The sequence below is a fragment of the Aulonocara sp. 'chitande type north' Nkhata Bay genome, linkage group LG3, assembly GCF_057382095.1.
Source record: "Aulonocara sp. 'chitande type north' Nkhata Bay isolate Kocher_YH1m ecotype deep benthic linkage group LG3, A_spYH_male_GT1.1, whole genome shotgun sequence".
NCBI classification, from domain to species: domain Eukaryota; kingdom Metazoa; phylum Chordata; class Actinopteri; order Cichliformes; family Cichlidae; genus Aulonocara; species Aulonocara sp. 'chitande type north' Nkhata Bay.
In genome coordinates this window covers 75,774,853-75,790,518 of record NC_141346.1, presented here as the reverse complement: position 1 = coordinate 75,790,518, position 15,666 = coordinate 75,774,853, and the positions used below count along the sequence as shown (strand labels likewise).

Genomic DNA, 15,666 nt, shown 5'->3' with positions numbered 1-15,666 from the left:
CACCAGAGTGAACACTAGTGCTGTCAGTAGATTAAAACATGACTAATTAATGACACAATCTTCTGTCATTAATCCTGATTAATCACAATTACTTGATCAATAGCTGCAGTTACATTTTTCCAACTTTATATTTAAGCCTGTAACAGACGTTTACACCATATAATGAAGTCAATGCAGAATAAACACAAAGAATGTTAAACGCTTCAATTCAAAGAGACTTTGAATAGTTTTCAGTCTTTAACTCAGCTTCTCTGCTGTAAATACAACTTTGTAACAAACATATATACTAAAAGCTAAGTGTGCACTAATATATAATAATATATAATCTATATTACTGCTGTTAATGAAAATGTTTAATCAGACTCATCACAGGGTTACTGTGGATTAATTTGGATTAATCACCATTAAACATCATTTTTAATGTAAACGAATCAAATTTCATTTCATGAGCAAACAGACTCGAGAGAAAAGGGCAAATTTACACACTTAACATGTTTATTGAACATGTAAACATTGATTAACCTCCTGAATGAGCCGACCCCCCCAGGGACAGTCCTGCATGCTAATGATGGGCTCTGCTCTGTACCTGCAGGATTCTGTCAGCCACAAACTCCTCAGCTGATCCTGAATCTGAGCCCATCTGTCAAACAATCATTTTCTTCACAGGTCTGCAGTTTGTCCACTTGGCAGTTGTGTCATCAGTGCTTTGCATTGTTGTGATATTTTAAGCTGGAAGTGCTTCGGTGAAAAGAAAATTCCTTCTGTCACGATGTGCAGAATCCTTCATGTTGGTCGGCTGGTCCGTCTTGTTATTTTTTTAATGCTCAAACTTTCCATCGGGAGGTCAGTGTGTGTTTGTCATCTTCCATGTTGAGCTGATTGGTTCAGCTGCCGTCACTAACAGATGTGCTGCACATCTGCACGTGTGCAAAGGTAACTCTACTCGGACAAACTGCTCGAAGTGCGTTGATAGAAACATTTCAGGGATTTTGAGTCGTTCTGCTCTCCAGATGTGTCGTGTTAAAGGTTTTTATCATGTTAATCATGATAACAGATGAACCCCCAACCCTAACCCTACATGTTAATTTTGACAGCACTGGTAAATCCTTTTTAATGTTCTTCTGTCAGATCATTGATTAGACTCGACTCCAAATACAAGACTCAGAAAACTCAAATGAAAACTCAAATCAAAGCAATGAGAAAAGGACTTCTTGTGTTAGAATGAAAACATATGGAAGTGGTCAGGTTTCAAACACTTGATGAATCTACTGCACAGTTACATCAGAATCAGAATCAGAATCAGAAAGGGTTTTATTGCCAAATGTTGAGCAGGTTTACAACATTAGGAAATTGCTGCGGTGCTTCAGTGCAAACATACTGTCATAAAAAAATATAAAAATAAGAATAAGAATTAAAAGTGCTAAGTAGATAGATATATACATGATATATACATGAGTGCAGGTGGTGATCAGTGCCAAACATGGGGTGATGCAGTGAACACAGCGTAGGGTCATGTGTTAGTGGTGGGAACAGTCATACGGTTATTGTTCATGAGTCCAACAGCAGAGGGGAAGAAACTGTTCTTATGGCGAGAGGTTCTGGTGCGAATGGACCGGAGCCTCCTGCCTGAGGGGAGCAGGTCAAACAGACTGTGTCCAGGGTGAGAAGGGTCAGCTGAGATCCGAGCTGCACGCCTCAGTGTCCTGGAGGTGTACAGGTCCTGCAGAGATGGGAATCTGCAGCCAATCACCTTCTCAGCAGAGCGCACAACACGCTGCAGTCTCTGTTTGTCCCTGATAGTGGCTCCAGCGTACCACATAGTGATGGAGGAGGTGAGGATGGACTCGATGATTGCAGTGTCGAATTGCATCATCGTCCGTGTTGGCAGGTTGAATTTCTTCAGCTGCCTCAGGAAGTACATCCTCTGCTGGGCTTTCTTGATGACGGAGGTGATGGTGGGCTCCCACTTCAGGTCCTGGGTGATGGTGGTACCCAGGAAGCGGAATGAGTCCACGGAGGTGATGGGGGTGTCAGTCAGGATGATGGGGGGGAGTGGGGCTGTGTGCTTCCTGAAGTCCACAATAATCTCCACTGTCTTCTGGGCATTCAGCACCAGGTTGTTGTGGCTGCACCAGGACACCAGACGTTCAACCTCCCTCCTGTAGGCAGACTCGTCCCCGTCCGAGATGAGTCCAATAACGGTGGTGTCATCTGCAAACTTGATTAGCTTGACAGACTGGTGGGTGGAGGTGCAGCAGTTGGTGTACAGGGAGAAGAGCAGAGGAGAAAGAACACAGCCCTGAGGGGAGCCGGTGCTGATGGTCCGGGAGTCCGAGACATTCTTTCCCAGCCTCACATGCTGCTTCCTGTCCGTCAGGAAGTCAGTGATCCACCGGCAGATGGGATCAGGCACATTCATCTGGGAAAGCTTGCCTTGGAGATGGTCTGGAAGGATGGTGTTGAAGGCAGAGCTGAAGTCCACAAACAGGATCCTGGCGTAGGTTCCTGGGGAGTCCAGATGCTGCAGGATGAAGTGTAGGGCCATGTTGATGGCGTCATCTACAGACCTGTTGGCTCTGTATGCAAACTGCAGGGGATCCAGGAGGGGGGCCGTGAGGGTCTTGAGATAGGAGAGAACCAGGCGCTCAAATGACTTCATGACCACAGATGTCAGAGCCACGGGTCTGTAGTCATTTAGTCCAGTGATCCTAGGTTTCTTGGGGACAGGGATTATGGTAGAGGACTTGAAGCAGGCCGGCACATGACATGTCTGCAGTGAGGAGTTGAAAATGCCAGAAAACACTGGGGCCAGCTCGTTTGCACAGTGTCTGAGGGTGGCAGGAGACACACCGTCTGGGCCGGGAGCTTTCCGAGCATTCAGACTCACATCTGCTTCCTCACATCTGCTTCATGAATATGAAGAGTTGTGGTGGGAGGAGGTGGTGTGAAATCCTCTTTTGTGTGGGGTGAGGAGGGGGGTGTTGTAGGTGAAGTGTTTGAAGGTGGTGATGGCTCTGTGGAGGGGGGAGAGGTGGGGGAATTAGTGTCCAAAGTGTCTCTATTGTTGGGGCCGTTGGAGGTGTGAAGGCTGCCTGATGGCTCGTCAAAACGGCAGTAAAAGTCGTTGAGGGTGTTGGCCAAGAGCAAGTCATCAGTGGAGTTGGGGGTTTTAGGCTTGTAGTTGGTGATATTCCTAAAACCTTTCCACACAGAGGCCGAGTCATTCTCTGAGATCTGCTGCTGCATCTTCTCAGAGTGCTGATGTTTAGCAATGTCCACTTCTTTAGTGAACCTGTACTTGGCCTCTCTGTAGCAGTCCCTGTCTCCGCTTCTGAACGCCTTTCTCTTTTCCAGCCACAGCTTTTTGAGTTTAGGAGTAAACCAGGGTTTGTCATTGTTATAACTCACCCTGGTGCGTGATGGCACAATGCTGTCCTCACAGAAGTGGATATAGGAGGTGACAGTGTCCGTAAACTCGTCCAAGCTGTTAGAAGCAGCCTTCATTGCGTCCCAGTCTGTATACTCCAAACACGTGCGAAGCTCCTCCACAGCCTCGTTGCTCCACAGTTTTTTGGTCCTCACGACAGGTTTGGAGAGCTTCAGCCTCTGTCTGTACGCGGGGATCAGGTGGATCATAACGTGGTCAGAAAGTCCGAGTGAAGCGCGGGGCACCGCACGATAGGCCCCGCTGATCGTGCTGTAACAGTCCTCTCCTCTCTGGTCGGGCATTTAATATACTGCTTGTATTTGGGAAGCTCATGGCTCAGATTGGCTTTGTTAAAGTCCCCAAGAGCAATGATGAGAGAGTCCGGGAATGTCCGCTCCATGTGCAGTATCTGCTCCGCGAGTGCGCACTGAGCTGCCTGCGCATCCGGCGGGATGTAAACAGCGGCCAGGATGAATGAAGCAAACTCCCGTGGAGAATAAAACGGTTTGCAGTGAATAAAAAGGTATTCCAGAGAGGGAGAGCAGTGCTGAGCAATCACTGTTACGTCTGTGCACCAGCCACTATTAATGTAGAAGCAGACACCTCCACCTTTGGTCTTACCAGAGAGAGAGGCCTGCCGGTCCGCGCGCAGCAGATGAAAGCCCTCCAGCTTGAGCGCGCAGTCCGGGATGTCCTCACTGAGCCACGACTCCGTAAAACATAAGACACAGGAGGAGGCAAAGTCTCTGTTCATGCTTCTCATCAGGGCCAGTTCGTCTATCTTATTCCCGAGTGAGCGTACATTGGAAAGGAAGATCCCAGGAAGAGCAGTTCGCAGTCCACGTCTCCTCAGACGCACGAGTGCGCCGGCTCGCTTACCTCTCTTTCGGCGTCTGCAGTAAATCTGCCGCAGATGCGACAAATATTGGAAGTAAATCCACAGGTGTTGTAGTCCTGTGGTTAAGAAGCTCTTCATTCATTCAGGGACCTTTGGCCTCCTGAGAGCATTAGTTGATGGTTCATCACAGTTTTACCTTCCAATGAGTGAATTTATCAGTTTGATGAAGTCTCAAAGTTTCCTCTGAGCTTCTGCAACATCATCACTTCCATCACTGATGAAAGAAAGTTCATAGAAAACAGAAAATAAATCTTCAGAATCTGAGAGTCTAAAACGTGACAGACTTGATTCAGATGAAGTTATTTGAGCAGAAACTCCTGGATCTTTATCCTGTGTTGATCTAATCCTTCATGGTTCCTCCACAGAGTGGACCAGCAGAGCTCAGAGGTTCCCAGTGGTCAGTCTGCCCAGCACCATCAAACACAGCTGGACTCCATATTTATGGTCTGTACATGTACAACAACTACTGTTACATCTGTTCTGTTCACAGTCATCTCCATGCTGCTCTTTGTAGACCAGTGGATTGTCTGTAGGGCTGAGAACAAAGTACAAATACTTCATTACATAACCTAATTACTGTTTTCAGGTATCTGTAGTTTACTTGAGTAGTAACTATTTTTTACTTCGTACATTTTTAAACAAATGTCTGAACTTTCTACTTCTTAAAAGTAGAAACGTCCTCCAAAGAGCTGCTTTCTTTTTTACTATTACTTCTAAGTTTAATGAGTACTTCAACTTTTACTGGAGTAGTTTTTAATAGTAGTAGTTGTCCTTAAACACAAGTACAGACGTTGTGTACTTTGCTGATTCTTACAATGATTCAGTTCTGATTCACAAATTCAGTTTTGACTCAGTCAGAAATATTATAATCATGATTATTTATCTTGGATTTCACTGTTGAAAGAACCTCTAAACCTTGTAAAGTAAAAACATTTAATTCCAAATGATTTGAGTCTTTCTCTGCCACTACAAACTCCGTGTAAACTACTGTGGTATAAAAACAAAGCTGAGACTTCATCAGAGGTGGAAACATCAGGTTAAGGATCCACACTTTGTGTTTACATGTTTTCATGATTACATGATTTCACTGTGATTGGCTCATTCATAAATATTCTGTTCCAGCTGCTGGAGGACAACATCATCACTTTTTTGAACGAGCTGAAGAAGATCCAGAAGGTTCTGAGTCCAGATTACCCAGAATGCTTAGAGAGTCAGAGGGAGGATGAGGAGGAGAGGAGGAGCAGAGAAGCACTTGTGACAATCACAGTGAACTTCCTGAGGAGACTGAAGCAGGAGGAGTTGGCTGACCGTCTCTATTGCAGTAAGAGCATTTCTGTAAGCGTTTAAGCTGATTGATGACTACAACAGTCATTAAACAACCACTGTTGTCCTACTGGGAGACTTCAACGCTCATGTGGGCAATGACAGTGAGTCCTGGAGGGGCGTGATTGGAGGAACGGCCTCCTGGATCTGAATCCGAGTGGTGTTTTGTTTTTGGACTTCTGTGCATAGTGTATGTATAGTGCAGGTGGAGCACTGCTGACGTTGACAGAGAATATTGTTGGGCGGTGGAAGGAATACTTTGAGGACTTCCTTAATCCCATTGGTTTCCTCCTCCTGTAGAAGAAGCAGAGTCTGTGGATGAGGGGACGACTTACCTGTCTCCGGGGGCGAGGTCCCTAAGAGAGATAAATGACTCCTTGTTGGGTACACTGTAAACCTGAATATGTTCAGTGAACTCAACATTTATGAGGAAACTGATTACATAATAATTTTTAAGTTAACTTACTTAAAAATTATAAGTTCACTGTAACTTAAAAAATATGACCTCAATAAGATCAAGGAATTGAACTACCTCCAACCTGTAACTTAGTATTTAAGTAACTTACAAAGTTTAATTTCACTAAACTTGTATATTTTATTTTATTTGAACTTTATTTCATTACTTTACTAACTTAAATATTATAACTTACATAAACTCTAAATGGACCTAGTTGTGTAAAGTGCTTTGAGTGCTCAGATGAGTAGAAAAGAATAAATACATAAGAACCAGTCCATTTACCATTTACCTATTAAAGCACACGCTAAGTCAAACCCTTCATAGACAGGGTCTTTCTGTAAAGAAAAGAAACTGAGACAGATTTGCAATTGCAAGTTTATTTATAACCACCTGTACAAAACTTTACATGCTTCTGCATTTGAACATGTTTTTAGTGCTTATTGTACAACTTGTACAGTGAAAATGTTAAACAAGCTAGTGCTTCAGCCTTTTCTTTGGCTCTCTTTTAAAAATAATTCTGGAAACAACATAAAAAAAGTATCAGCCTGATGCTGTTATAAAACTAATAAAAGGCATTTTTATAAACATTTAAACCAAATAAATAGTCTCAATCTACTCTTTAGCTTTTTCCTTAAACTTCAACATAAATAGTATTTTTATAACAAATAATATAGTGCATCAGTTTTTTCTCCAGTTGTTCCCTTTTAAAACTTTTAAAAATAGAAACATTTAAAACAAAAAAATATGTATGAGCATTTTCTTACACGTTTTCATTATAAGACTAAGTTAAATAGAACACCCACCATATAAAACAAGCTATCTAGAGGCATGTTTGTCTCAGTCTGTCTCAGGCTATGGAGAACAGATAGCAGCAGATGTCCTAAACCTACAGAACTTTGTATGAAACTTTACTACAGTTTAGTACAACTAGTCATGCGAGGCATCAACTTCATTGGAACAGTTTGAATTTTGCCAGCAGTATAGTGCCAGCACCTGTACGTGCTACTCTGGCAGTAAAAGATTGTTTTTGAGGCGAAGAAGACATGGTTTCAACTGTTTACCATCCTCAAGGCCCATCAGGAATTTCTGGATGAATGTATTAACCAGGTTTTTTGGATAGTCCAGATGCAAGACATAAAACAATCCGAACAACAAGACAAAAGCATCAGGCCACTTGGGAATGTCGCCTACCACAAGGTCATCTTCCACTACAGCTGCTGCACTGACCACAACAATATTAAAATACAATAAAAAAAATACTTACCTTGGAGCTTGGCGATAACTGTGTTTAATGCTCAAATCCCACTTCAAGCTGTTCGAACGAAAAGAAAAACCAACACTTTTCAACCAAAATGACTCAACACGGACGCAACATTCCTCTGGTAATAATCGACAGCAGCTCAAAGAATAAAAAAACAAACAGAAAACGTTGTCTTTCATTTTACTTACATATCTTCTTGCTTTGCTATTCTTCACTTCACTTCGCTTCAGACCTCCGCCATCTTGAAAACTTTTCAGAGTATATAGTTCAGGTTCACGAACGTACGCCATGATGTCATCAAGCCTCTTAACTTAATAACTTTGACACAAAGGTTTTCTTTGCTCATAACTTTCTATTCTAATAAAGATCCCTTAAGTAAAAGTTGAATCTGCTTATAATTTTTACGGTGTTTTGACTTGGTTGCTACTTTTGATTTCTATGATTATAAAACTTTTGAGCCCATTGTACTTTAGGATTTACAGTGTAGAGCACCTGGGGTGGATGAGGTTTCCTGAAGACTCTGGATGTTATAGGGCTGTCTTGGTTGACACGCCTCTATACAATTTTGCTAGGGGATTTCCTCCGGTACCCCATCTTTAAGAAGGGGGTCCCAAGGATGTGTTCCAAATATAGGGGGATCACACTCCTTAGCCTACCTGGGAAAGTCTATGCCAGGATGCTGGAAAGGAGAGTCCGTCTGTCCGTCTGAACCTCGAATGCAGGAAGAAAAGTTTGGTTTTCATCCAGGTTGTGGAACACTGTATCAGCTCTTTATCCTCTCAAATACTTGAGGATGCATTGGTGTTTGTCCAATCAGTCTACATGTGTTTTGTGGACCTGGAGAAGGTATTCAGCAGTGTTGGGTGGTCTCAGAATCTGATCTCTGCTTTTCGCAGATAATGTGGTTCTGCTGCCCTAATCAGATGATGGCCTCCAGCTCGTACCAGAACGGTTCATGCCTGATTGTGAAGTGGTGGAAATGAGAATCGGCACCTCCAAATCTGGGGCCATGGTCCTTAGCCGGAAAAGGGTTGAGTGCTCACTCCGGGACAAGAATGAGTTCCTGCTCCAAGTGGAGTTCAAGTATCTCAGGGCAATGTTAACAAGTGACGGGAGAACAGACGGATTGGTGGTACTGCTGCTGCAGTGATCCGGATGCTGTACCAGTCCGTCATAGTGAAGAGAGAGCTGAGTTTAAAAGCAAAAGTCTCACTTGTCGATCTACATCCCTAACCTCACTTATAGTCATGTTGTTAGTGACCAAAAGAGCAAGTTTGCAGATACAAGCGGTGGAAATGGGCTTCCTCTGAAGGGCTGCTGGCTTCTGCCTTAGTAATAGGGTGAGAAGTTCAGCCACCTGGGATGGATTTAGAGTAGAGCCGCTGCTCCTCCTCATCGAAAGAAGCCAGTTGAGGTCGTTTGGGTCTGACAAGGATGCCTCCTGGGCGCCTACTAAGTGAGGTGTTCTGGGCATGTCCCACCGAGGCAGACCCAGGACACGCTGGAAAGATTATATCTCTTAGCTTGCCTGGGAACACCTTGATTTTCCCCCAGACAAGCTGGAGGAAGTGGTCATGAAGAGGGTTGTCAGGGCTTCTCTACCTAGGCTGCTGCCTCCTTGACTGGCCCTGGATAAGCGTAAAAATATAAATGGATGGAGTGATGACTAGAACATTTGTTATTATCTTAAGAGATGGACCAACATGTAGCCAAATATCCATGCTTTAAAAAAATGAGACATAATGTTTTGCATTCTTTTTCCAGAACATTTTCCTACGGTATGTCAACGTAACCTTAAATCTGCACTGAAGAAGAAGTTTGAGTGTGTGTTTGAGGGCATCGCTAAAGCAGGAAACCCAACCCTCCTGAATCAGATCTACACAGAGCTCTACATCACAGAGGGAGGGACTGCAGAGGTCAATGAGGAACATGAGGTCAGACAGATTGAAACAGCATCCAGGAAACCAGACAGACCAGAAACAACCATCAGACAAGAAGACATCTTTAAAGCCTCACCTGGAAGAGACGAACCAATCAGAACAGTGCTGACAAAGGGAGTGGCTGGCATTGGGAAAACAATCCTAACACGGAAATACACCCTGGACTGGGCTGAAGACAAAGCCACCCAGGATATCCAGTTCATATTTCCATTCACTTTCAGAGAGCTGAATGTGCTGAAAGAGGAAAAGTTCAGCTTGGTGGGACTTGTTCATCACTTCTTTACTGAAACCAAAGAAGCAGGAATCTGCAGCTTTGAAGACTTCCAGGTTGTGTTCATCTTTGATGGTCTGGATGAGTGTCGACTTCCTCTGGACTTCCACAAAACTACAATCCTAACTGACCCTAGAAAGTCCACCTCAGTGGATGTGCTGCTGATAAACCTCATCAGGGGGAAACTGCTTCCCTCTGCTCGCCTCTGGATAACCACACGACCTGCAGCAGCCAATCAGATCCCTCCTGACTGGGTTGGCATGGTGACAGAGGTCAGAGGGTTCACTGACCCAGAGAAGGAGGGGTACTTCAGGAAGAGATTCAGAGATGAGGAGCAGGCCAGCAGGATCATCTCCCACATCAAGAAAGCTCGAAGCCTCCACATCATGTGCCACATCCCAGTCTTCTGCTGGATCACTGCTACAGTTCTGGAGGATGTGCTGGAAACCAGAGAGGGAGAAGAGCTGCCCAAGACCCTGACTGAGATGTACATCCACTTCCTGGTGGTTCAGGCCAAAGTGAAGAAGGTCAAGTATGATGGAGGAGCTGAGACAGATCCACACTGGAGTCCAGACAGCAGGAAGATGATGGAGTCTCTGGGAAAACTGGCTTTTGATCAGCTGCAGAAAGGAAACCTGATCTTCTATGAATCAGACCTGACAGAGTGTGGCATCGATATCAAAGCAGCCTCAGTGTACTCAGGAGTGTTCACACAGATCTTTAAAGAGGAGAGAGGACTGTACCAGGACAAGGTGTTCTGCTTCATCCATCTGAGTGTTCAGGAGTTTCTGGCTGCTCTTCATGTCCATCTGACCTTCAGCAACTCTGGACTCAATCTGCTGGAACAACAACAAACAACCTCCAAGAAATCCAAACTATTTAACAAACTAAAACTTCAATGTCTCCACCAGAGTGCTGTGAACAAGGCCCTACAGAGTCCAAATGGACACCTGGACTTGTTCCTCCGCTTCCTCCTGGGTCTTTCACTGCAGACCAATCAGACTCTCCTACGAGGTCTGCTGACACAGACAGGAAGTAGCTCACAGACCAATCAGGAAACAGTCCAGTACATCAAGAAGAAGCTCAGTGAGAATCTGTCTGCAGAGAAAAGCATCAATCTGTTCCACTGTCTGAATGAACTGAATGATCGTTCTCTAGTGGAGGAGATCCAACAGTCCCTGAGATCAGGAAGTCTCTCCACAGATAAACTGTCTCCTGCTCAGTGGTCAGCTCTGGTCTTCATCTTACTGTCATCAGAAGAAGATCTGGATGTGTTTGACCTGAAGAAATACTCTGCTTCAGAGGAGGCTCTTCTGAGGCTGCTGCCAGTGGTCAAAGCCTCCAACAAAGCTCTGTGAGTACATTTGTACTCATGTCTTTACTTTTAACATCCAACTGTGTCAGTAATTTATTTCACCAGGCTTTCTGTCTTTGTATGAAATTGTATCCTAAAGTTTTGGGATTTCTCCAATACAACTGTAACCTCTTTGATGCCTCCAGAACTCGAGACGCTGAATTCACCATAAACTCTGATCATCACTGCTGCTGTTATGTTATCAGTCTTTGTTTAAACACTTAGGCTGCATGTGCCTGATGTTGTGATACTTCATATTCACATGCATGCTCCTAGATACATTTCTACTGCAGATCTATTTTTAGTCACAAATGTTGGTGAAACACTTGCTTTTACATGCATGGTGGGTCCTGCATTAAAGAAAGCATTTGAATTACTCAGTGAATCCTGGCAGCCAGAGAAACATCCTTAGTTCCACTTTAAACTAAACTCTGCTTCGGTCTTCCACAGTGTGTTTGTTGTTTCTTTGTTGTTGTTGGCCTGCTCTCTCCTCTCACTCCAATCTGGTTGCAGCAGATGTTTGTCCCTCCCTGAACCTGCAGACTTGGGTGCAGCACCTCAGTTCATCTTCAGTCTGAAACCAGCTGTTGTAGCTATATCCCCTCAAGCACACCTTCCCTGGTTATCTCTGCTGTGGTTGCTATAAAATTTAATCTTTATTTTAAGAAAAAGAACAAAAAACCTCAAGTCAGACTTGATGCCATTTGTTGGCAGCATGGTGCCTGTTTGTCTTTGATGATAAACTGCAGCACAGTCTAAAGCAAACCTTCTGACTTTATTGACTTTATGCATGTATATATTCTTCCTGTTCACCTTGGACACACAACAGCTCTCTGTTTGTTGTGATTGGATCTAGAACAGCCAACATATCCTAATCTAGATGATTTCTAAGGTGGTATCTGGGAGGAAAAGTTAAAATCAGCTTGGATGGCCTGTACTGTATGATGGCCTTGGTTGCACCACATTGATGGCCATGCAGGGTGGTTCACTCCTTGGGCAAGAAGACCGAGGAGTGAGCCACACTTGGTCAAAGCGTGGTCATTCAAGCTCACTGTTTTCCCCTTGTTGGTTGATGATAGTATTTTTTTTTACCTGACTTATAGTCATCATTGTCTTCAAATTAACTCACACACTGCTGACTGCTGTAGCTTACCTGGCTGAGCAGGTGACCCATGCACTGAAGGTTAGAGTCGTGACTCCAGGGCCTGGTTTGAGTCTGCCCAAGACCATTTCCTGTGTGTTATTCTCCTCACTTCTCCCTCCCTTCCTGTCTTCTCTGTCCTATACAGTGAAGACAAAAGGCCTCAAGTTGTGAAAACTCTTCCCCTTCATCATCTTCCAAATCACCTCTCTCATCTAAAATCACCAGTATTCTCTGAGTAGAGAATCTTTTCACAATCTTGAATGATAAGGATCCAAGTGGGTAAAGTTATTTATTTGTTGTGTTCCTATTTGCAGCTGGGATAGATTGTGAAAAACTCTCGGCTGCCAAAATTACATCCAGTTTAGAAGACAAACATTGAGTGAAGTGTTTGTTTCATCATCCTTCACAACTCATCAACCAGGTGTCACAAACTGCAGCAGGACAGTACAAAGCATGTCATACTGGATGGCTGCAACAACCAGAGTTTTACCTACGTTTGGTATTTCTTGACAGCATGAGCGTAATATTTACTGAACAGAGTCGTCTTCTGTAATCTTTTCAGATTCAGATTCAGAACACTGTATTTATTTTCAAGGGGCAATTAGGATACTGACCTTGCCAACCGTACATACAATACACAAACATCACATTGGGGAGACAGGTCAGGCTAGGTAGCTGGCCGGTCAGCCGCTAGAGCAGCGACCTGGAACCGAACAGCAGAAAATGCACAACATCAGGAAAGATGAGGACAAAAAAGAACTCCTCCCAGACTGAGCTTCAACAGGGAGATCAGTTTGAGAACAGAAAAAAAATGACCTTAGCGCAGAGCACATGAAAACACTTAATGCGCCATAGAAACACATGACAAGCAACAGGGATGGGTAAAGGGCGAGAGACAGGCGGTGTAGACAGTGCATCCGGGCCTGCAGCATTTGTGCTGGTCCCCTCGACCCACCGTCTGCACCGGGAGGGGATAAGCATGCTTAGGATGGGAAGGAACAGTCTAAACACTGTCTGTTATCAGGGTGAGATTTGTTATGTTCAGCTCCAGCCTTGAGACCACAGCTGGCACCGGTATGTTAGCTGCATGAATTGATGGTATCTTTCTTTGGTGCGAACAACTGAATGTCAATTTCACAGCTGATCTAACAGTCCGTCACTCGTCTCTCAATCTCCCGTTGGAGAGCCACGAGCTTCTCCGAGAGGTTATCGGTTTTGCGCTCAAAGAGCAAAGTCTGAAAACTCACGACCACCATGAGCTTCTTCAAGATCTTATCCGTGCTGCGTTCAATGAGCCCATTTTGAGAAGTCACGACCCGTCCCATTGTTTCAGTCACAGCGGGCAGCCTTGTGGGGGTTTGAACAGCTGATTCCGCTTTCTTTAATCTTCAATAAGCCAGGGCCAAGCCAGCTCAGATCAGCAAGAACCCTTTGCTGCTGTGAATGTCCGTGCTGCTATATTTCAGGATCAGGCTCTAAATGTACAAATGGATCTGAGAAGATTTCCAATCATGTTTCTACTAGATTTACAGTTTGTTTTCATGTCTTCTGACTCAGATGGTGGAGCAGGTGGAGCTTACAAGGAGTAAGTGCTGCTATAGAAGAAGAGTTGTGTTTTAATGAAGCTATTTAGTTAACCAATAATTGTATTGCATGCTGGCATTAAAAATGTTTCATTTGACTGATTTAATTGTTTGTTTGTTTTCTTCCAGACTGAGCGGCTGTAACCTCTCAGAGAGAAGCTATGATGCTCTGTCCTCAGTTCTCAACTCCCAGTCCTCTAGTCTGAAAGAGCTGGACCTGAGTAACAATGACCTGCGGGATTCAGGGGTGAAGCTTCTGTCTGCTGCACTGCAGAGTCCACATTGTACACTGGAAACTCTCAGGTCAGGATCCAAACATATCATTAAATGATATTATTGTATAAACAACCAAGCTTTATAGAATTGGCAGGTGAACTTTTCTTTATCTTTGGATTGCTTAGGAGATTCTTAATTATTGTCTGAAGATTTTTTTACAGTCACATATTTTGTTTTATGGTAAAACAGAATTATTGTTCAGTTCAATGAGCAGGTAGCTGTGAGATTCATAATAATGAGGTATATTTGTATTAAAGATGACTAAACTTGAACAGTAGCTGAGAGTTACTTTGTTTACTCATGTGTGCTGATGTTGTGAGTAATTTAAAGCTGATGTAAACTTGTAAAGAGTTTAATAGAGTTTCTGAAGTAAGTGTACTTGGAGACATTTATGTGTTTACTAAAGTCCAGGAGCAGGAGGCTGTGTGTAGCATAGAGGAACCCAGACCTCAGCTTTGTCTCCTGGTTTCTGTTGCTGCTGTTACAGTTTCCCCTCATCGTTCCCTTCAACAGTCTCCTCACTGTAACAAATCAAAGTGTTACTGTATAGATTCATGTCTGAATGTTGCCATGTGCTATTAAAACTGAAAGCGATGTTTCATACACCCACGTGGTTCAGTCACACAGTAACTGATGGTAAATAATGTTTGTGTTGAGCACATCGTACAGGTCAGCTGCTCCACACAGATCTCAGGTTTACATGCTGGAACAGTTTGTGATCATGAAGGATAAACCTCACTTCCTCTTTGTTTCATACAGATGTGACATGAACAATAACACATTCGTGAAATCCTTTTAGGAACACAAACACTATTGTAGCTGGAGAATATATTTGAATGTAGGATAATGTAGGGGATCATAAACAACAGTAATAACTAACCACCACCTCACCATTTGGGTTGGTAGCTGCACGTTGATTGATGACGTCATTTTCTTCTTCCTCCATTTCTACCTTATTAACATCAGATTAAAAGCTGCACAGAGACAGGCATTGGACATGTTTAGCCTAGCTTAGTACAAGGACTGGACATGGGGGAAAAGGCTCTCATCACTGGATCAAAACATGAAAACAAATCTGAAGTAAAGTTTTGTTGAAGTGAACTGTGGTGGTGCCCAATGTTCCCTCTAAGCTGCGCTCGTGCAACTGCGCACTGCTAGCACGTCTCTGCGCACAGAAAATCTGTGTTGCACACACACACAAAAAAAAATCAAATCTCAATTGAAATTAAAATTAAATCTTCAACAATTCTGTTTTGCAGTGTTAGTCAGTGACTGGCTGCTCCCGTATGGGATTAGAACGGTGCCACCTTATCCCATAGTCCAGCCAATCACGCGATTCACATTCATATATACGCAGCTAATCAACGTCGCTGACAGGCTATGACAGCGTCCTTATGTGCCGACACCGGTGTTATAGCGAGCAAAGTGTCTGATGATGAGATGAAGCCACGTTAATGACAACGTGTACAACCATTGGAGATGTGAGCAGGACAGACGGAGCAACTGAGGGAAAAAGTGTGGACTTTATACCAGTTTTTAAATTGTGTTGATCGGCCACGTAAAACCAGAGTTATGATAAAATATCTGCAATGTTTGGTTTTCTTCCTGAATAGTATTGTTGTTTATAACAACGATAGTATTCAGTATTTATTGCAACAAACTTTGTTGTTTGCAAAACTCAGTAACTTTTTTGAAGAAGTAACTATATAATTAATTGCCCAACATTGGTCAT

At 43.6% G+C, this 15,666-nt stretch overlaps 1 protein-coding gene across 3 annotated transcripts in view; it reads left to right on the top strand.

The window, feature by feature from the left end:
- LOC147337049 (protein NLRC3-like) overlaps positions 1 to 15,666 on the top strand; it is a 646,813-nt gene that overhangs the window by 537,205 nt on the left and 93,942 nt on the right. For 2 of the 3 annotated variants that reach the window (XM_086287139.1, XM_086287140.1), the window contains exons 6-7: positions 10,105 to 10,931; positions 13,788 to 13,961. In XM_086287139.1, coding sequence (XP_086143265.1) covers positions 10,105 to 10,931; positions 13,788 to 13,961 — 1,001 coding nt within the window. The remainder of the gene's footprint in view (positions 1 to 10,104; positions 10,932 to 13,787; positions 13,962 to 15,666) is intronic. The other variant, XM_086287135.1, reaches the window with a different exon arrangement.